The sequence below is a fragment of the Centruroides vittatus genome, unplaced genomic scaffold, assembly GCF_030686945.1.
Source record: "Centruroides vittatus isolate TY-2023 unplaced genomic scaffold, ASM3068694v2 contig_199, whole genome shotgun sequence".
NCBI classification, from domain to species: Eukaryota; Metazoa; Arthropoda; class Arachnida; order Scorpiones; family Buthidae; genus Centruroides; species Centruroides vittatus.
In genome coordinates, this window is record NW_027121224.1 from 249,030 (window position 1) to 271,477 (window position 22,448).

The 22,448-nt window shown below is 29.5% G+C and overlaps 2 protein-coding genes across 2 annotated transcripts in view; both read right to left on the reverse strand.

The window, feature by feature from the left end:
- Positions 1 to 651: 651 nt before the first annotated feature.
- LOC136970463 (uncharacterized) lies at positions 652 to 12,451 on the reverse strand. The gene is made up of 5 exons (XM_067264900.1): positions 12,309 to 12,451; positions 7,989 to 8,118; positions 4,680 to 4,880; positions 4,457 to 4,585; positions 652 to 774 (listed from the first exon to the last, which is right to left on the reverse strand). Exons 2-5 carry the CDS (start codon positions 8,106 to 8,108, stop codon positions 691 to 693), a joined length of 534 nt encoding a protein of 177 aa, XP_067121001.1. The 5' UTR covers positions 8,109 to 8,118; positions 12,309 to 12,451; the 3' UTR covers positions 652 to 690.
- Positions 12,452 to 17,398: 4,947 nt separating this feature from the next.
- The window catches only part of LOC136970444 (CKLF-like MARVEL transmembrane domain-containing protein 8), a 31,656-nt gene continuing 26,606 nt past the window's right edge, over positions 17,399 to 22,448 (reverse strand). The window contains exons 3-5 of the mRNA XM_067264875.1: positions 20,757 to 20,921; positions 20,509 to 20,652; positions 17,399 to 17,834 (exon numbers count right to left, since the gene is read on the reverse strand). Of these exons, the coding sequence (XP_067120976.1) occupies positions 17,748 to 17,834; positions 20,509 to 20,652; positions 20,757 to 20,921 (396 nt within the window). The 3' untranslated portion in view covers positions 17,399 to 17,747. The remainder of the gene's footprint in view (positions 17,835 to 20,508; positions 20,653 to 20,756; positions 20,922 to 22,448) is intronic.

A 22,448-nucleotide genomic window follows, 5' to 3' on the forward strand; every position in this document is an offset into this window, starting at 1 on the left:
AATTAATGCAATTTTTATATATATTAATTTGTGAAACTTTATTGAAAAGCTTATTATTATTAAAAAATTGAAGTTGCAAGTTTTAATAATTTTACTAGCATCATGAATCATAATTGAATATTTAGTTTACAGAGTTGTAATAATTTATAATTTCTGCTGTGATAATTAATATTAGCATTTCATTCAAAATAATTTATATTAGTCATGATAACATTTAAATTTTTAAAAAAATCTATTAAAAATAGCTGTACCTACTGTATATATACAAATTAATATTTTCTGAACAAAACAAATTTTTGATCATTATTACAAATTATAAAAATAATGTATACAGTACATTAATATGTGTAAATTGATCAATGCAAGATTAACAATTATAATTATAAAATCATATCTTACAATACTTCTCTCTGTAGTCCATTTGAAATCAAGAAAATTTTAATGTACAGTACATATATTTTCACTATTTATAGTCTCTTCTTCTGATGATACAACTCTTAAATTTCAAATAATTTAAATTATAAAACTGTTTGAAATTTAATACAGTATATATTTAATTATGAATTGACATTTTCAAGATTTGAGAAATTCACTAAATACCTGTCAAATGAAGCATTTTTCCAATTTTTAAACAGTGCTTTGATTTCTTACAGAGCTATTGTAAATATTCTGATGTAGTTGTCATAAGAGTTATTGCAACCAGCTAGACTTGCAGGAATTATATGCCAAGCAAGTAGATAATAAATACATTATAGAACTAAATATTCCAAGAACCTAAAAAAAATCAAAAGATAATTGCAATAATTAAACTTATAAATATTAATATTTGATTTATTCAAATATAAAAGAACAGATTTAGATTTTAAAATTATTTAAGATTATAAAATCTAAAGACAAATTTATAAACATATTTAATTATACACAAGAAAATTATGCAGACTATGGAAATAGTTTGCATAATTTAAATGTGAATGAATAAATCATATTTAAATGACTACTTTTTATTTTTCTTCATATCTTAAACAATATTTGAAAAGTAATTGATTCTGTTTTATTTATTTACAGTAATACATTAACAGCAGTTAAAAAAAATTCTTTGGAATACTTGTTTAAACAGGTATAAGTAAAACAATTAAAAATTTTTAACCATCTGTTTAAACTATACACCTAGTTTTTGTAGTTACATGGTAGATATTTCCTAGAAATTATCATATAATTGAGAATGCATGAAAACAAAGTATTTAACATAAACATATTTCAATATAAAGCATTCCATAAGATTCCTACATTCATTTAGCATATAAGTACAGAAAAATAAAATAAATCACAAGAAGTATACAATAATGTGTTATATTAAAACATGTAATAACATGTTAAGACAATGATTCTTTCATGATAGCTAGTGAATAGTTTTTTGTATTATCTCTGAATTAAAATCATTTGATACTGCATGAGAAAATTGTCTAGAAAGTTACTGATATTATAGATTAAAATAATATTTAGACAGGCTTATAAAATGCTTAATTTGTCTCAGGAATGTTTGTCCATTACAAAGAGTTGATAATAAGTACTAAGTAGAATGAGATATAGGAAAATGATCTTTTTTAGCCTGTTTGATAAATTTTGCTATATACTTCACAGATGATGTTTGAATTTATTCCGAATTATATATAATGTGTTCTCCCCAGGCCAGTTTGGATGGGTGCTTTGCTCAGCTGATTTTACTAACTACCCAGCTAGTTAATCTACTGAATTGACATCAAAATAATGATAATTTATAAGCTTCCCTTCCCATCTGTAAAAAATAATATGGAAACAAAGAAAGCCAGTTGCCAAGGCAGTTAAGACATCAACCTACCACTATGAAAGACTCAGGATTGATTCTGACTAAGCAACTCTAGAAATTTTTCAGAGCAGTCTTTCTTAGATATGTCAGGTCCTGTTCCTCACTATCCAAGCTACTCCACTGTGGGTCTGACTGAACTCATGATAGCCTTTCTAATCATACTCATCTTAATGCCCACAGGGTGGAGAAAAAAAGAGAATACAAAATTCAGTAATACTTTGTCTCTATAGCATAGAATGGATCAGAAAATTGAATTAAAAATTATTTTAATTTCTAATGTTGTAAGAAGAAATAGGAAGTCAATAGCCAATAGAAAATGAAGATGACTGTGATGACTATATATCAAAATGCATCAAAACAATGATTGCTTACAAGGAAATATGCACTTACTGCTATATTAGAAAGTTTTTAAATATATTCAGTCCAACTTTTGACCATTGTAAGTTGTCATAACTATGTAATAAGAAAAAAAATTGAGTGCAAACAATTGTACTGTGCCATTACTTTTAATAATAATCCACACTTGCTAAACATTAGTTCTAGTGCTAATATCACATGTTACTGCTGAAGTTTGGGTATTTTAAGTAATTCTAGTGTTTCTCCAGTTAAACAGAGGTTATTTATATAATATATTATTAAAAGTAATACTGTAATGGAGAATACCAATTATTGCTATATACTGTGTTTATAGTTCATAAAAAATTTGTAAAATTTTAAAAGGAATCAGTTGTTTTACAAGTTAAAAAAGTTATATTTTTAAAAAAGTCAAAAGTTTAATAAATGTCAACATAAACAATGAGTAATTATTCTTATCTATCATTACCAATTTTCAAAGATAAATTATTTAAAACTAAATATTTATGTTGACTACAACTTTTTTCTAAAAGGAACCAACTTAACTAATTTAACATTACCTCCAAATGTATTTTACCCTGATTATAAGTGATGTTTGTGATGCAAACAAATGGTATGGATTATGATGTTATATCCACTGAAGAAGCAGTTATAGTTACAGGGTGAAATGCATTTGGAGGTAATATTAAATTAATAAAGCTGGTTCCTTTCAGAAGAAAGCTGTAGTCTTTGTAAATATTTAGTTTTAAATATTTTCTCCTCAAAAATCAGTAATGATAGAGAAGAATAATTTCTCATTTATTTTGAGAAGTTTTTTAAACTTTGACTTTTTTAAAATATAACCTTTTATATACCAGGAATACAACCATGAATATACCAGGTTAAAAATCTGCTATATTCATGTTTCATTATCACTCAGATTTATTTTTAGTTTTTCAAAATAATGCAAAACTAATTTTCTGCAGGTGGTGTTTGGTCTGAAAAACCATTCTAACTTTATTATAAAATTAAATAGAAATTAACAATAAATCAAATAATATGAATAATTATATACAAAGATCACACACAGATCATACACAATACTCCCTCAGTATGATTTTAGGTTCCATTGAACATGATTAACAAAAAGATTCAAGGAAACACAAGTAATCAATAAAAATACCAATTAATTAATTAAAACATTAAATGTTGGTTTGAATTTCAATGTATTTAAACATGATTGCTGTTTTGTATTACAATATGCACACAGTAACTGATTACAATGTATAAGATTATGTGCAGCATTTAAAACTACCCAACTATTATTTTTTGTTTGATTTACAACAGAATTCTGTTCTAAAGTCAACAACTACTTGCAATTTTCTGTTAACTACAATACTGTCCATCTTGGAATTCCAATGCCATTTCAATGATGATAATGGTAGATGTCATTCTAAATATTCTACGTTTTTGGAATTTATCTGATACATGTTGAGTTTGTTTCTTTTTTTTGAAGTTTCCACTTATAAATTTTTCCAAAATAAAAGCTAGGCCTTTTTATGATGTTTCTCTGCATAGAAAAGAAATTTTTTTTATATTCTAAGTATAATCTTTTCCCATAATCAAGAACTAGACTATCCATATACAAATCACCAACTGTTCATATTAAATATATTATCACCAATATTTTGTATTTATTAAATTATGCTTTAAAATTAAACCAGGAAATGACATTTAGTTATTCAAAGACAGACAATATTAATAAACATAGTAGTGAAGACTTTAAATGAACATCAGAATAGTTAGTTACTGGCAGATATTGCAGAAACATTATAAAGACTGGTCCACGTGGTGAACTGCACAATCTTTTTCAAATGTACTGTACAGTACATCAATATAAATGATATAAATGTGTGTGTATTATCTCTATAAATATGACAAAAACAAATTATATAGTGACAAAATTGTGTGTGGGAAATAAATTTTAAAACTAAGATTAATTGTAACAAAGATCTCAACTAATCTGAAGGCAGTCTTTATTCTTGTATAGATTGAAACCATAATAGTTCAAAAGAAAAAAAAGTGTAAAATGCAGAGATAACTAAAATGCTAGAAATGTCTCTTAAAAACTTTTTTAGCATATTTTAAAAAAATAAAGTCTCCATTGTTTTTGTAGAAATGCATAATAACTATAATACTTATTTAAATTTTAATTATTTTTTATATTCTAACTTTATGTAATAAAGAAATACAGAAAAGGAAATACATATAATTTACCGAGGCAGCTAGTTTCCAATTAAATCCATAAACTGGATGAATAGGAGGATCATGTATACCAATAGAAAACAGCATACAGCTGGATGTTATTATACATATCAAGAACATTACACTATGCGAAAAAGTAATCTGAAATAATTTTTCAAAATTATAATTAGTCAATAAATCCTAATGATATGGTGTTTAAAGTAAATTAAATTAGAATTATTAATTTATTAATTACCAGAAATGTTCTAGATACTAGAATATAAGATGGTTCTGATACAACACTTGTAATATAATGCAAGAATGTTACTGTAAAACAAATAAAATTTGCAATCATAAAATATGTTTCTGATGCAGTTCCTGCAAATCCTAAAATAATATCAGAATAAGCTGGACGACAGTGAACCATGATAAGATATGTACAGATGAAGCTTGATATCTAAAAATAAAAATTGTAATAAAAAATTAGATATTGTAAAAATTAATAATTCTATCCACCATAAAAAGTCACTTTTATACTTAGTAGAATAAATAAATAAATATTTAATATTAACTTATATTTACAAATGTATTGTGTAGAGAATTAAATGAAATATCTCTTTATATTTTATTTTATTACTCATTGAAAAATTGATTAATTAATTAATATCTATAAATTATGATTATCAATCAACAATTGAAATAAATATGCAAAATATTTATTTATTGAGTGACTAATTATATCAAAGTACTCTGTTCAACACTATAGAGAAATATCTAACAGTGCAAATGCAACCAAATACCCAAAATTATGCACTTTTGGCACTACAAGCAACAAAAGAAAATTTCCTTTGCATAGGTATAAAAGTTACAGTTTTAGCTCTGCATATAAAAGTGGACACAATTGTTTAATGTCATTATCATCAGCTACAATGACCATCAATCCCTGCCCTGCCAGAACACAAATTTCTTGTAAAGCTGTTTTATTAAAACAATAGCAATGGTGAATTTCCTAAGTGTAGCTTCAGCATCTTAAGAATTTATGCTAAAAACCACTGACCCCACAGATTCTCAAGAGAATGATTACTCAGAACAAACTTGGCATCTGGAAGTTCAACTGAGTCAAGAGTAATGTAAAAAAAAAAAATCACAAACTGGAGGTAATGTTCAAAATTATTTACATCTTAGAAATCAACTCCAGCAAAAAGTTTAATAAAACAAAAGGTTAGGATGCAAACCTATCACTTCACAAGTCATTTAAGATGTTATCATCACTGTTGCTGAACAGTCAATGTTGCAGGCTCCTGCAGTGTACAGTATATACAGTGTCATGGCAGTTTGGTGTAGCACAGTAATAAAGTTGGTCCATTGTTTTCCATACAAGATAAGCCATGCTTATCAGCAGTTGCTTGCTGCGAACAGGGAAAACTGACTGACCTTCCTTGCCAGAATGGAAGAGGATTTATCATGGCATATTTTCATGCCATAAAAACAATGAACACCCATAAATCATCATGTTTGGGCTATAGAAAACCCTCATGCTTTCCAGCAGATTCCATTAAAATTGCCTAAAGTTATTTTATTCTAAAATTGTCAACATGGACTTATCTTATAAAATACAAGTTAAGGACATTAAGGCAAGTAAATTTGTCTAAACTTAGTTTGGTGTAAATTCACTGCCATGATATAGATTCACAACCACATTTTTTCTTGAAGTGTTCATCAAGGAAGCCAGTTTCAATGGACCTGTAACATGCTCTGTAATGGCCAGCCCAGACATACCAAAAGATTCTCAAAACTTTCGTCATGTCCCAACTGTAACAATGACAATTCCCTGCAAGATGAGAAACTCTACATATCGGACAATATGTCTGTGCAGTTTCTGCAGCAAAATTTCATTGATAAGTTTTTAGTCATGCATTTCCTGTCACTTAGTCATCTTTCTGCAGATGTTCATACATTTAAAAAGTATGATTTATCTAATACATATTTCCAATTTGGCAGCCTTGAAAGACAGTATCATACTGTTCATCACTTTCAGGTTTTACACCTTTAGGATGGGACAACATTGAACAGTATCACTGTATCCTGTATCACTAGTCTCTCTATAGCAGACATGGGCAAATGTGGCTCCGAGAGCCGCATGTGGCTCTTTTTGAGTTACATGCAGCTCTTGCTGAAAGTGTTAATTTCTGTTTTTTTATTATTGTTTTTACAATTTTATTTTTATAATTCTGTTAAAAATTCTGTTATAATTCTGTTTGTTAAAAAAATTCAATATTTGTTTTATATTTATATTATATAATAAAATAGTGCACCTTACCATACTATCTGCCATGACAGTACTGAACTGCAGCTCCCATGCATTTTGCAAAACCTACATTTTGGCTCCCACTGAACTCTTGCTTGCCCATCCCTGCTCTATAGCATTAGTGTATAGCATGGATAAAATGTTTGTTATTTGCAGTGTCAAAAGCAGTACATTTTGGTATATTTTTTATTACAGAAATGTCTTTGACATGTTCTGAAATGGCACCACACTAAATTTGGTTGCATTTGGATTGCTAAATATCTTTCTAAACAGCACTGAATAGGTGTACCAGTACTTTAATTATGATCACCCAGTATTTTAATTGAAGGTTTAATTAGATAATAAGAGAGGTAATTTTTATTTTTTATCAATTGTTTTATTAGAATATTACATAAACGCAGTACTGTAATAAAAGCAATTGATCATACAATTGGCCTATATATACTTAAAACTATATTAAAACTATAATAAAGATGAAATTCAAACAATAAAGGCTAAAACTTTAACTTTTATTTCCATTAAAGTTTTTCATTGTTAAATTTCATTAATAAAAACCGAATATTAACAAAATTGATAAACTTATATATTGTATTTATGAACAGAAAGCATATTAGTATGTTTCCAATTTTAATATTTCACAGTATGAAAAGATCATTAAAAGAAAAATGTTATAATATACTAAGTTTACTATTCTTAAAATATAAGAAATTATTTAGGTAACTAATTTCATTAAATTCTTTGATTCTTGCTTTAAGAATAATAAGCAAGTAAATTATAATACAATTATTCTCTAAATCAGTGATTCTCAAACTGTATTCACAAACCAGTTGCTTTCTTTTATTCCAATCCCTCACAGACCAGTATTTTTGTGAAATTAAATATAAATAATTAGCCTATAAAACAAATAATGGAGTTCAAATGCATTCTTTTTAAATTTTACTTTTCGACTGACTCAATAAGAAAACTAGAACAAAATTTGGTTCTAATCATTTTGAAAAAATAGGTTTGTGGACCATTTAAGTTAATTTTCCTGCCAATCCATCCCTGGCACTGTTTAAATAATAATGAAAGATTAAAGTTATAAAATAATATGTTTAAAAGTCTTTTTTTTTTAAAGTTTTGTTTTTAAATAGTTTTATTAATGTAATATATAGAATTATGAAATTTTAAATGAAATCTCATTCTGGTGCAGTAGTAAACTGTTTGCAGATCACAGTTTGAGTAGCACTGCTCTAAATTATATCAAAACATACTTACAATTTCAGCTAAATGTAATAATCCATGATATGAGATCATGTAAGTTCTATTCCAGATAATTAATTTAGATCGATTTCCTACATTTCCAGTAGGCAATGGTTTCCAGCTTCTATCTAACATTTTGAATTTCCTAATAAGATATTAATAAAAATTATAAATGTATATTTTACATTAAAATAATAATTATTAACTTTAAATAATTTTTAATAATAAAAATTGTTCAAAACTAAAACAAACTAATTTATCTAAAACAACAAAATTTCTAATCACTGCTGAATCAATTACTCATTACATATGTAATAAAATAAATGGTTTTCATGTACAAAACTATCATTTGTAAGTAGCGTTTGAATTTATATATTTCAGTTTGATTCTATGTTGCATTTATTTAAAGAAACATTTTTAAATAAAATTACATTAAATCAAGGATACACTCACTTTGCTCTCAAATTTTTATCTTTAAATAAGCATTGATCAATAAGTTATTATGTACTGTTGGTTACATCAAAATCTAACTTTTATCTGGATAAACAAAAATCTAAATGCAGTTTATGTTTCAAATTCATTTCTGTAAATAGCAGTTATAATTTAATTTAAAAATCAAAAATCTACATGCTACAATGTAATAATTTTGTTGGGTAAATGAAATACTTCAAGTGGACGTCACGCCAACTATTTTACTATCATAGAGAAATATTCACATGCATAGTGTTGCCTTCTACGCAACACTATACCAACCTTGAGTTGGGAATCATCTGCACAATGGTATGTGCAGCAGGTTATAGCACCACCAAATACAACTACATCCTTAACAAAGTTAAAAGATCTTTCTTCCCAGCCACTATCTTACATAATCCAAGAGACTGGACTATAGTCTGCCCCTCCCTGCCATTCTGTGGCCGTGTTACGGCCCAGATTTGTCGTCTTTTTAGACAAAATAATTTACTATTAGCCATTACCCCTCGCCCTAATCTGAGGATGTTTTTATGTAAAGACTGGGATGTAATTTTGACCCTGGAAAAGTCTGGCATATATTCCATTCCGTTGGAAAACCCACTGTCAGGGGCACACACCCACTACATAGGGGCAACCACCAGGATGCTGGCCACTCGTATAGCAGAACACCAACGATCTGTCGCAGGGAGCAACTGCGACACCGAGTTGTCCAAGTTTGTTGTACAGCACCACCATACCCCACTTTGGGACCGTGCGGTGATGCTCAAGTGCTGTGATGAAAGGAGGTTGGTGTGCATTTAGAAGGTCCTCTTCACCACACTGCTGTCTCCTTGTAATTCTCCCACCCTTGAGTTGCCTGGCACTTGGGTCAATCTGTACAAACGGATAAAACACCTGCATTAAATCCTTTCCAATATCCATGCCTTCCTTGTGCAGTAAGGCGCGTGCTCGAAGATGTTATGCGCATTTAAATTATTTCTGTAAACTTTATTTTGTAACCTTTTTTGTTAAAAATGGCCAATTGCCATTCCTGTTCTCTGCGTGCTAAACGCATGTGTGTCATGTTACGCAAACACTTTTAAATATAATGTTTTGTGTTCTCTTATTTTAAGTTTGTTATGTTCCATGTGGCTAATGCCGTTTTGTTCTGAAATTTTCAAAAAAGTTTGTTTGGATTCTATTTCTGCCTGAAGACGTTTTTAAATATGTCGAAAGCACTCGCAGGAAAATAAAACGTTTATTTTAATGTTTTTTAACACTTCTTCATGTGAATATTTCTCTATGATTGTAATATTTTAATAGATAATACCCTTACTTACACTCAGATATATATATATATTATTATTTTTTATTGACTGGTATGACTATTGTTAACAAGAAAAGTATGATGTACACTGCTAAAATCAAGATCTATTTAAAGTATATTTAAATTAAATAAACTAAAAATATGATTAAAAATTGCAGCTGGTATTGTGACAATGTCATAATAAATAATTGCTTTTTATAACAAAAGTACAATTGTAGATTTTTGTATACAATCCAAGTATAATATTTCTGTAATTTTTAATTTTTATTATGCAAATGAATTATGACATTGATGATATAGTAGCCTCTCATTGTATCACATATCAAGAGACAAACCAAATCAGCAATATATCAGATGGTGCAATACAACAGATTTATCTATCTAGTTGTTTTGACTATTGTCTCCATGCCAACTTGCTTTTTGCAAGTTGTATTTCATACAATGGTAGTTTAAAAGTCATCAACTGGAATAAGATAACATTTCTTTGTAAGTAAAAATTCAATGGAAATCAATTTTTTTAAATTATTTATTATAGTGCTTTTATATTTGGAAGACAAAAAATAAGCATGGCATATCTAAATAAAAAATATAACAAAGGGTATTTAATTTATTGTTTGTTGGAGTAAGCAGACACCAATTTTTCAAATGAAGCCATATCATTAAAATTGGAAAATATTTAAAGGAATTATTCTTTCTGTAATCTATGATTGTTCCTTTTTCTAAATATAAATTAAGAATAAAACATCTTCACGATAAAAAAATACCTTCATTAGAATTTGATCTATTTTTCTGTTTTTTAGCATGCTCCACTATAGTAGCAAAGTGCTTATGTTAGGACTTTTGTGTGTCTGTCAGACATTATATATTCAAGATTATGATCCATTTAATCCATTCACTGCACATGTGCATGCTTCCTTCAATCCATTTATTGTACATGTCCTTGCATATGCCCAAAAGGGAACTGAACATTTTAGTTTATGGTCACTGTTAGCTATAGTAAAAACTACATGGTTCTTCTGGAATCTATAAACCATATCCCTTACTGTATATCCAGTGAAAAATTCTTCTGAACAACTACTTGATTCCAAGAATTTATAAAATTTATTTTAAACAAAATTAATATTTGATTTGCTTCACACTCCACAAAAGCGAATCAAATATTAATTTTGTTATTACCAATCTAACAAGACTGGTCAAGTTGTTAATTTTATATACTATATTTCACGATCACATGTAGCAATGCATTTTTGATACTAAAATTTATAATACTAAGAATATTATGATACTAAGAATTTTTTTAAAATTTTAAATATAGCAATCAAAATAAAAACCAATAAATACAAGAACATTTCTTTAAAACAAGTCTTTATTATTAGCATTACTATATAAAAATCTCTCTGAAAATAATTATAGTATACTATTTGAGTATCTATTTACTATAATGGGAATGTTAAAGAAATTTTTAATTATTAATAACAAATCAGTGAATTCAGTTACAAGTCAATTAATAGTGATCTTACAAAAATTTGTTAAAGTTGTTCTTTGTTCACTGCATTATATTTTTGAATTCTCATGTGGTTACAAATGTTTGTATTTGTTTATTTTTAACAGATTACTACACTTAGTTTTTTGAGAATCCATTGTAGGTAAAATAAGCTAGCTCATTCTTATATCAAGTGTTCACTGCATACATAAAGAAGAGAAAGAATCAACAAACTAATTCACTCACTTTATGTCAAAAGCCCATCAAAACCTAATTTGTAAATATTAAGTTTCCTTAATTTTCTCATCAATTACTTGTTAGTTACTTTATTAATCAGAAATTATCTTCTCTCCTTCGTACATAAACTATAAAATAACTAACTAAATATAGCCTACAATAAATCTGCAGTAAACACAAGACCACTATCAGAAGTTTAATTATTTGTCAAAATGTGTGCAGAAAACCACAAAAAGTTAAAGAAAGCCAGAACAATTTTTACAACAAAACAATTTCCAATTTAAATCGAGCTACTTTAACACTACCATTTCTCAGTATTTAATTATTAATAGTAGCGGTAAACAAGCCCAATTTAAATCCTGCAATCGTTCGGTTTCATTATAAAGTATCAAGCTTCAAGACGTTTACACATGTACAATTTTTCAAGAAATCCAGAGCAATTAAGATATATAAACATGAGTGTTTGTTGCCGAAATGTTGCTTTTGTATCATGTGAAAAGAGAAAAAATATAGGGCCTAGGTAGTCGCCACTTGTTATTTTGTAAAAATCTAATAATTGTAACAGAAAATCTAAAATATTACATATAAAAGTTCCTTTGGTAAGCAACTTCTGCATTTTACCATTGAATTAGCTATCAATACAAGCAGACAATTTGAAAAAAAGTTTAATAAACAAAGTGGAAATTTATGAAAGTACGAAATAATTAATGACTTTTATTGATTGTCTTTTATATATTCCACATACTGTATAACTTGCCGTATAAACACTGAAAGTTATTTACAATCACGAATGGTATTTATTACGAATCATACATTAAATAATTAAAACCAAACTCACGATTATAGTTCTTTTCGGTCACAAACACAGCATTCTCGCAATTTTATTGACACACTTCGGTATTATCTCCATTCTCGTCGCATAAAACGACTAATCAATCGAAGCCGGAAATCATCAACATTAAATACGCGCATGATGCCATATCAAATGCGCGCCTCTACAAAAATGATCACAAATGTAAAATTAATTTTTTATTATGTAATTAGTTAATTCGTTACTATTTAAAAAATAATTTAAAATTTTATGCCTTTAATTTTGAATTTAATAATAGTTTTCAAAGAAATTATTAATTAAGATTTTTTAAAATTTCGAAGATTATTAATTTTTATTTTTGGTTATTTTCGTTCAATGACGTCAGCTTACCGCTCTTGGAATCCGGGAATATTTTATGGGCTTTAAATCCCGAATATGTTGGGTTCTGTCTCACACCACCTGGCCGAACGCACAGTGAATGTAGAAAAGGCCGTCTTAGTGTCCACAGTGAGAAAAAAAGGAACCAAAAATGAAAAAAATGAACAATACTATTTCCGTCCTGAGGGTATAAAGAGGGCATTTTTATATTCCTCATGAATTCGCCAAGTCCGTGATGGTGGTAACAAGATGTTCAGAGATGAAATTTTATTTATCCGAATCAACCCGAATGGCTGAGGCGGTAAAAGCTACGAACTACCGCACTGGGGGATCCGGATCAAATTCTGGTAGGAATCCCCAGAAATTTTTCAGCTGTTGTCTATCTTTGCAACGTTGGTCCCCACTTCTCACTATCCGGCTGCGTTATTATGAGCCTGGCGAATCCATATTAGATATGATTTTAAAACCTTCTTAGAGCCCATAAGACGAAAAGGATTAAAACAAGAAATCCAGATCAACAAACTCGTGAAACTTTCTGAATGGACTGAAATCGAATTCTTACAATGACAGGATAGAGCTTTTACTGCCTAGTCCATTCAGACTTCTTCCACTCTGAGTGTTTCATCAATTAAATTGTTAAAGTAAGGCTCCAGAAAGTTTCAGCTTAGTAACCCGTCACGATTTCGTCCATTATGTGAGTACTGTACAGTACATGTATTGTAAATGACTCTCAGTAGAGTGGGATTAATTTGATTGGTAAGGCCAGTGGCGGATTACTAAATGTGCAGACTGTGCACATTTAGTTTCCTGGTTCTTATTTAGATGCTATACACGTGAATAAAATCTGAAAAACTCCTCACGGCCAGCCGTTTGTAACGTGCGAACCTATCAGTGCTCAGCGGTTTTATCCACTCGGCCATTAGTGGGCTCAATCGGGTCTGTCAGCGTAATTGAGAAATGGGAAGCGATGCCCGACCGTTAATTCTTATAATGAATTTTAAAATCAAAACTAGATTTGAACCAGAATTTCACTTTACAACACGGCATTCTACGACCTGATGACAAAGCGGTTATAGTGTCAACCTATGGCCACGAACACACATGCGTAAAATTGTGTGGCAGAAAACTGAATCAGAAATCAACTTTCAGTTCAGTTTCTGTTTTACGCTTTTATGCCAGAACACACATACGTAAAAATTCTGACCGAATAGGAAACACCACTGCCACCAACAGTGCTAATTTTATTAATTTTTTCTTGTCATATATCTATTCCTTTGTACCTTCCATTTTTTCCCGCTTCCTCTGCTATAATATAGAAAATTTAAATTAATACACTTGTATTCCGAATTCAAATAAAGAACGTGTAATCTAAATACTAAGCCTATAAATCAATTCTACTAGACCTACCTGTTGTTTGAAATTTTGCACCTATAGCCATCCACAAACGTTGTTTAAATACAGTGGCTTTATACATGACACTGATGTGGTCGAATGAATTCAATAAACTCCTCTATTTCATTTATTTTTTGTTTTTTCGAGACCGTCACAATTGTAGGGTTAACCCTCATTGCCGCCATTGTTAGAATAAAAACCACGTGTCTATTTTGACGTCACAGAAAAGACTTCTCTTTATTAGAGGAATTTTGGCGTAAAACGTAGAGACACGCTCTACTCTTTTTTCAGTTCTGTTTCAGCCAAAATTTCAGAAAAATTTTTGCGCTTTCTGTTTTATGCTAGATTTTACGCCAAATTTTACGCATGTGCGTTCCTGGCCTAATTGACGAGCACATGTTTAAAATTTGGTATAAGATTAACACAGTTTTAATTTTACGATAAATCTTTCATGTTTTTAATAATGTAAGTCAAAACGTATTTTTGTGTTTAAATTCTTGTTTATATTATGTTTTCTCTATTTCATCTTTTGAATTTCAAATTAAAGTCCGTCTTGTCAAGATCATTTATTGCATAATTCTCATGATTTTGCATATAAAATGCGTGTTTTCGACATACTGTGGGTGATCGGTTAACGAACATAATCCGTTCCAAGACTTTGTTCACTATCCGAATTGTTCGTTAACCGATCATTCATTTACTATAGGTTTTTATGGAAATTTGATTAATTCCTTCTGTAGACTCCAAAAAATAAAAAATATATACTTTCTTGCTACGTTTATTTATATGTAATAATAAAAATACATATATACACAGTCTTGCATTTTTATTAGTCATGTTTTTTCCGTTTGTGGGGGTTAAAGAATCTCTAATGTCGATTGCTTTTCTCTCTTCTTTAGGATTTTTCAGAAGTAATTAATAGCATTGTAATTGTGGAGATCACTGAGCCTATTAACCTCAACCTGGTTTGGATGCCATTCTAAGACTATTTTTTTAACTCTTTCTGCCCTGTGGGCACTAAGAGTGCCTCTTTTAGAAGGTCCATTATAGGTTTGGCCAGGCCCACAATAGGGCGACCGGGTGGTGAGGGACGGGGCCCGACATATCCGAACGGACCACCCCCCGAAAAGTCCCTGGGGATTATTCGACCCATTCGGATTCGATTCCGGGTCCCCCAAAACGGTAGGCTGCCACCTTGACCGCTCGGCCATCCGGCCGTCGCCATTCTAAGACCGTTGTTCTGACATCCTCCCACTTCAAAAAGTCTTTACTAGCAGATATCGACATTAATTCTCTTTTTCAGAAGAAAACATATCTCGCCGAGTTTCTTGGTGTTTTTCATTCAAGAGTTCTTGGCGTTCTTCTGACGTCAGATCAGTTTTAGGTTTCATTATGAGCTCTTCAATGTTCTTTATTTCTCAGATGTGACTTTTGTTACTCCTATGAGTTTTGTTATCTGATTTATATAGTACAAGTACTGTACATTTCTTTTAGGCTAATATTTTTAAAAATATTTTGTTAAATAGAGAAATTGCGGCCGACGTTTTCAACGTGAAAACGTGTACGTCAAACGTTTAGCGCTGCCTTCCTATAAGCCTAGAAGTTTGACAATGGCGTTTAGAACGTCAGTGAAATCATGCTTGACGTTCCAAACGCCATTGTGAAATTTCTGGGCTTACAGGAAAGCGGCTCTGAACGTCCGACGTACACGTTTTTATGTTGAAAACTTCGACCGAAACCTCTCTGAAATTGTAAAATTTAAATTTAACTTGTCAAAATAAATTAGCAATATAAATAATATAGAATTTTATGTGTTAAAGATTCATTAAATACAGTGGAACCTCGCATAACGAGTATTTCACGTAACGAGCAAAACAAATTAAAAGCGCCTCGCTTAACGAGCGATGTTTCGCGAGTGACCAGGAGTGGGGATGTCCCGGATTGTACACGTGCTCTATCAGTCTGTGTTTACCACTCGTTCCCTAGCACCTTTTTTTTAAAACTCTTTTCGCCCTGTGGGCACTAAGAGGGCCTCTTTTAGTAGGCCCATTATGAGTTCGGCCAGGCCCACAATGGGGCGACCGGGTGGTGAGGGACGGGGCCCGACATATCCGAACGGACCACCCCCGAAAAATTCCTGGGGATTATTCGACCCGTTCGGATTCGATCCCGGGTCCCCCAGAGCGGTAGGCTACCACCTTGACCGCTCGACCATCCGGCCGCTTCCCTAGCACCTTAGTGTCGTTCGTGATCAAACATTTTTCCAAACTTGTGTTCACACATTTTACGTATAATCGTCAACAACCATCGCCCATTACATAATAAACACGCCAAACGATATGCCAAATTCTTGAGCTATGTAAAGGCTATAATTAAATATTAGAAATTAAATAATTTGACTAGAAATTAGGTAGAGTTATCGTATTAATTTAATGACCAATTCCAAATTCAATTTTAGAAATGTTTAAATTAAAAATTAATTATCTATAATTATTAAATTTAATACGAAATGGAAGCATAACTACCTACCTCTAGTCAAATTATTTAATTTCTAATATTTAATTATAGCCTTTACAGAGCCCAAGAATTTGGCATAAGGTTTGGCATCTTTATCAGACATATTAGCGAGGTTGAGGCCGAAGTTTTCAACGCGAAAACGTGTACGTCGGACATTCAGCGCCGCTTTCCTGTAAGCCTAGAAGTTTGGCAATGGCGTTTGGAATGTCGAGCATGATTCCAATGACTTTCCAAACGCTTTTGCCAAACTTCTAGGCTTACAGGAAAGCGGCGCTAAACGTCCGACGTACACGTTTAAAACTTCAGCCTCAACCTCGCTATTATCTGTGATGTTTTTTGTTTTGTGCAAATTGAATTCGATTTCAGGTTGGTTCATTCCGTACTAGAAGAAAAGATGATGATGATTCACGCTCCTTAACAATGTATTTTGTATAATTTTCTTTGAATAAACGTTATACATAAAATATTTGAGTCTTTTTTCGACATGAAACGCATTATCGTATTTTACATTAATTTATATGGGAAAAACTGTTTCGTTTAACGAGTATTTCGTGTTACGAGTAAGATTTTGAAACGAATTATACTCGTTAAGCGAGGTTCCACTGTACTTGTTTGTTTGATCGAGTTATGGCAACGCAAACCCTTGCCTAGGAAGAATGCCTTCCGGAAAGTCTTTAAGATAACTGGCCGCTATTCAGGCGTTACAGACGTGGAGAAAACCACGTGGTCAGCCCATCCTAGCGAGGCGCGAACCCACGACCGGACTTCCAGTGTTTGGGGAACGGAACCGCTTGGCCATTGGTGGCCCGTTAAAGTTCATTAAATAATAATTCTAGTTTTAAGATCTGTTTAATATTACTAATGATGAAATAAAGATATAATTTTACTTGACAATGATTACTAATATACACAATTTACATATATAAGTTGATACATGTACTGATATACATAAAATAAGACGAGATCACATTAATATATGTACAACAAGTATACACGGGGAGATCACATTAGCACCTCGTAGAATACCTTATTTGAATTTCCCAAAAAACAAGAAAAAACTTAATAATTCATATTAAAATGTTTTAAAACTAAACGTAACATTAAAGAATTAACAGTACATTATGTTAAATAATTATTGATATAACTTTCTAAAAAATAACAAAAATAAAACACAAAAATTTAATTGGGTTGCCGTGAAGAACGCCAATCTATGAACAGAAAATAGACACCAACTCCATAAGCGATTGTATTGAACAAAGCGAAAACCTGAAAAAATGAAAACATTGTTATTGTAATTTAGTAAAATATAAATTAATAAATGAATAATTTTGTATATTTCAATCATTCTAACATTAAAGAAGGTATTCGAATTTTTGAATAATTGATTAAAAACCAAACCTTCAATAACGGCCAATAGTAGATATTTTTTTTAGAAAGTTTAGAAATAGGAACGTTTTTTCTAATCAAAATGCTTACAAAATAACCTCTCAAACAACGGCCATTTTTTATATTTTCGTCAGTGGCCGTTGTTCAGAGGTTTGACTGTATTCTTTATAATATCAAAATATGTCAAAACGTAACATAAACATAAGTTTTTTCTGAAGTTTTCTACTTTATTACGTATTATTTTAAAGATATTTTATTAGAATTAATACTCCAATATTGAAATTATCAGTTTAATATAGGATAATATAGATCGATTCTTGCGAAAACTATAATAAATTTTATGAAAATCAAAGGCTCGAAAGCCTAAAGCATTATTAATGCTTGAGATTATCTGTTTAATTAATATCTACTTTAGAAAATTATCTCTTAGATTAATAAAAAGGTTAATTTTTTTTCATTACTCGCTGTTTATTTGAATCGATATTGTTAATTATTTTATTTTATGTTAATACTATTATGCACATTTCCAATTCATTTGACAATAATTATGACTAGCTTCTAGAAAATTATATAACTGTAAAATAAAATGCTTAATAAGCAATAAGACGATTTCCCAAGCAGACGTTCATAGTCTACTTAATGAATATCAAGCAGAAATAATGAATTTATTTTTGTAATCGTAACTCTGTTATGTTATATATAGACTAAAAACTTTGGGAAAAAATAAATTATATCTACTTGCCAATAAAATTGGGCCATTCCGTATCACCCGAGTATCGCAGTAAACATTGAAATGGTAATGTTTATTGCGATACTATATATGTAAACCATTTTAAAAGTTTGGCTATTTTTGCCAAACTTTTAATATGATTTTCATTTTAATGTTTGTTCTTAGTTTTTGTCCGGGTATCATCGAGCATTTCTGCTAGAATATAAAGATTATAACAATAATAATTTGTTAAATTAATAAATAAACAATTCAAAATGAGAATTATTAGTTATATGTTTTTTTAAACTGTAAATAAATTGTACTATAAATTGAAAAAATATTTTTAAGCGTAAAACATTTATATTTTTCTCTCATTTTTTTAATAATTTTAATAAAAAGTCTGTATTCTTGTACTTGCATGGAGCTGTATTTTTAAGCACTGTATTTTTATTTACTGGATAAAGACGAAAATTGACTTTAAGTATTAAATTAATCCAATATTTTATTGAAGGTTGATGAATAATGAAATAATGATCACTTTCCTTCCTCGTGTTTTATGAATCACATTTTTCATAATTAATTAAACGGAAGAAATGTAAATTATATCTAAAGTATTTCTTGTAACTTCTATCAAAAATTATAATAATCAAATTTTTCTTTGTTTCAAAAGTAGCATATATTTGTACACTTGTATATTATATTATTCTTAACTAGAAATATTGAAATTAACTTCTATTTCAAAATTTCGTGAAAAACAAAATTTTACAATTAATTTCGTAAAATCTTCAAAACATAACGAAATTATTATAAAATCTGAAGAAATTGACTAGAATTTTTACCATAATACGCATATTTGGCAATACAGTATTTGTAATACCGATTTTAAAGTACAACATGTTAAATAATTATTTCAAATAAATAAAATTAATTAATTTTGTTATAGTATTATTTAATGAAATACAGTATATGATGTACAGTACTTTTAGTAGATATGTAATATATATATAAGACTTATATTTAAAAAATACATACTTCATTTTTTCGATTTTGAAAATTGATTACTCAGAGAGTCTGTAAGGTTGTCTGTACCTGTACATACATGAAACAAACGCGAGCTGGAAGAACAGCATAAAAATTTATTTACACACAGAAAGAAACTGGTCAAGTTAAATGTGTAACTCGAATGACATCATAATCAACCTCTCATTGAGCAGCCTCAATTAGAAAAGTATATTCAGAACATGGTGTTCCGAGAAACATAGGACTGCATCTCACTTCCACAGCGACGTGAGGTCGTACCTCGATCAACATTTGGCTCAATATTGGATTGGACGTGGAGGCCCTTTGACATAGCTGCCCAAATCACCAGATATGATGCCCTGGATTTTTTTCTATGGGGATTTAAGTGTCTGTTCCCCGCTGCTGACAACAATGGAAGAGTTGAAACAAAGAATAAATGATTCCTGTGCAAAAGTTGATCTTGACATGCTGCGCAAGGTGTAGCCAGAGATTGGATATTGTTATGATATCATTCGAGCTACTCGTTGACCAGTTTCTTTCTGTGTTTAAATAAACTTTTTTAAATTGCTCCTTCAGCGTGTGATTGTTTCATTTCCGTTGTATTTTCTATTTTAAAATTTTAATACTGTTTTGTATTTTAACAAAAATATACAAATCTGCAAAAGTAAGACTATTTACCTAGCCCTTCCATATAAAGGTATTATTATTTGATTATTGCTCAATAACATACACAGATTTACTATATTATTCGTAAATCTGTATATTATTAAGGAATAATTTCATGTTCTGTAAACATTATGAAATTAGTCTAATTTCAAAACTTACTCCAGCAGCAATGTAAGCATCATAGACTCCAATATACTTCAAAGGGTTAAGAAAATATTTATTATCCTGTTCAACAGTCATAGCAAGTTGAACAACAGCAGCAATAAAATATAAAATTGTAGCAATGCCCGTATAAATTAATTCCTGTAAAGATTATTTAAAAAATTAATATAATAAAAATAAATGTAAATAAATTAGATATAAAGTAAAATATATTTTCATTTTATATTACTAAAAAATTTACTTACTCCTTCCATCCAAGGAAGCTTTTGTGTAATGTCTTTCAAACTTATGAGAAATGCAAAACAAAGAAGAAATGTGATGAGGAAGCAAATAACAACGACGAACATAAAAAAATGAGCATAATTTATTTTAACTGGTGAACCACATCCCATGCATATGATGCCAATAACCTACATACAGTAATGAAAATATATTACAAAAATTAAATAACTTACATTGACTTAAGATTTCAAACAAATAAAATTTTCAAAATATAGTCATATAAAACTTCAATTTTTAAAAAACAGAATTATTATAATATATTATTTAAGAAAAGTTTTATGTTAGAGTAAAGTAGTCAGGGTCGACTTTGCACATATCTTGGTCTTTACGTGGCTTAAACATGGTAAAGTTTAGGGCCTCGCGTTATAAGTTTGTAGCTAAAGCCTTACATTTTTACCTTATCATTATATAATGGGGAAGAGTATGTTATAATTGTTATAGCTTATGCCACAACAACTCTAACTCTAGCCTTGAAAGTAGTAATAAATATATTTATATAATATTAATACAGTATATGTATACATATGTAACCTTTACACGCATATTTCGAAATGACTCATTTCCTAAATCCGTTCGTTTTAATTTATTTTATCTAATCGATTCATTATTTCTTTGAATTTTTTTGTAATAAATTTAACTATTAAATTTAAATAAAGATAAATTAAATTTTTATAAATTATTAGTGAAACATTTATATAATTTTTCTGAACAATTATTATCTGACATATCACTGGGAATCTTATAACTGTTCTTCATATCATTTATGAGGCCAATTTATCTTCAGTTTATCTTAATTTTCTATAAAAACTGAAAAAATAATTTAGTGATCATTTTATATTCTTTCATAATTTTATGTTTAATTTTTAAATTAAAGGTTACAGTGGATGAAAGTAAGATTCTCTTAAAGTCTTTCCTTGAATAAGAAAGAAGCAGATATTCATTTGTCTACGTAAACGAATAAAAATAGTTTCGTCTTTATTACAAAGTGGAAATTAATATATAAGTAATATATATTTAAAAAATTGTAAGACATGTTTAAACTACTGATATTACAATATATTTGAAGTTTCCGGCAGTTTTGCAAGAAATTTGAAATTGTAAAAAAACAAAAATTGTTATGCGACGTCGTATGTACTTATATGAATTTGTAATGTTTACTTTTCGAATGTATATATATATATATACATTCGAAAAGTACATATATATATATATATATATATATATATATATATATATATATATTTGTATATATATATATACATATAATATATATATATATATATATATATATATATATACGTGGTACGATCCAAAAGTTCGGAGACTGCAGTAATCTATGACAACAAAAGCATGTATTTGAAGTTACAGCGTATGAAATAGATTCTACCGAACCACTTCTACGTGTTCAGGTTAATTTCACCCATATCATGTGATTAAACCGCGAGCGCTGCTATTTTTTTCCGAAGATAGTTACCTTTGCTCTGCGACGTAATAAAAGTGGAGTTTCAAGAACAACCTCCAACATTAAATTTTGTCAGCGTTTAGGTAAAACATCTACGGAGACTTTAAAATTGCTAAGAAAGGTGTACGGTGATTCTACCATGGCGAAATCGAAATGTTGGAGGTTGTTCTTGAAACTCCACTTTTATTACGTC

Excerpts from the sequence above, each read along its gene's own strand:
- LOC136970463 (XM_067264900.1), bottom strand. The coding sequence starts at position 8,108 with ATGTTAGATAGAAGCTGGAAACCATTGCCTACTGGAAATGTAGGAAAT. Across the intron at positions 4,881-7,988 it reads TATTACATTTAGCTGAAATT|ATATCAAGCTTCATCTGTAC; the intron begins GTAAGTATGTTT and ends TTTTATTTTTAG. Across the intron at positions 4,586-4,679 it reads TAGTATCTAGAACATTTCTG|ATTACTTTTTCGCATAGTGT; the intron begins GTAATTAATAAA and ends AAATTATTTCAG.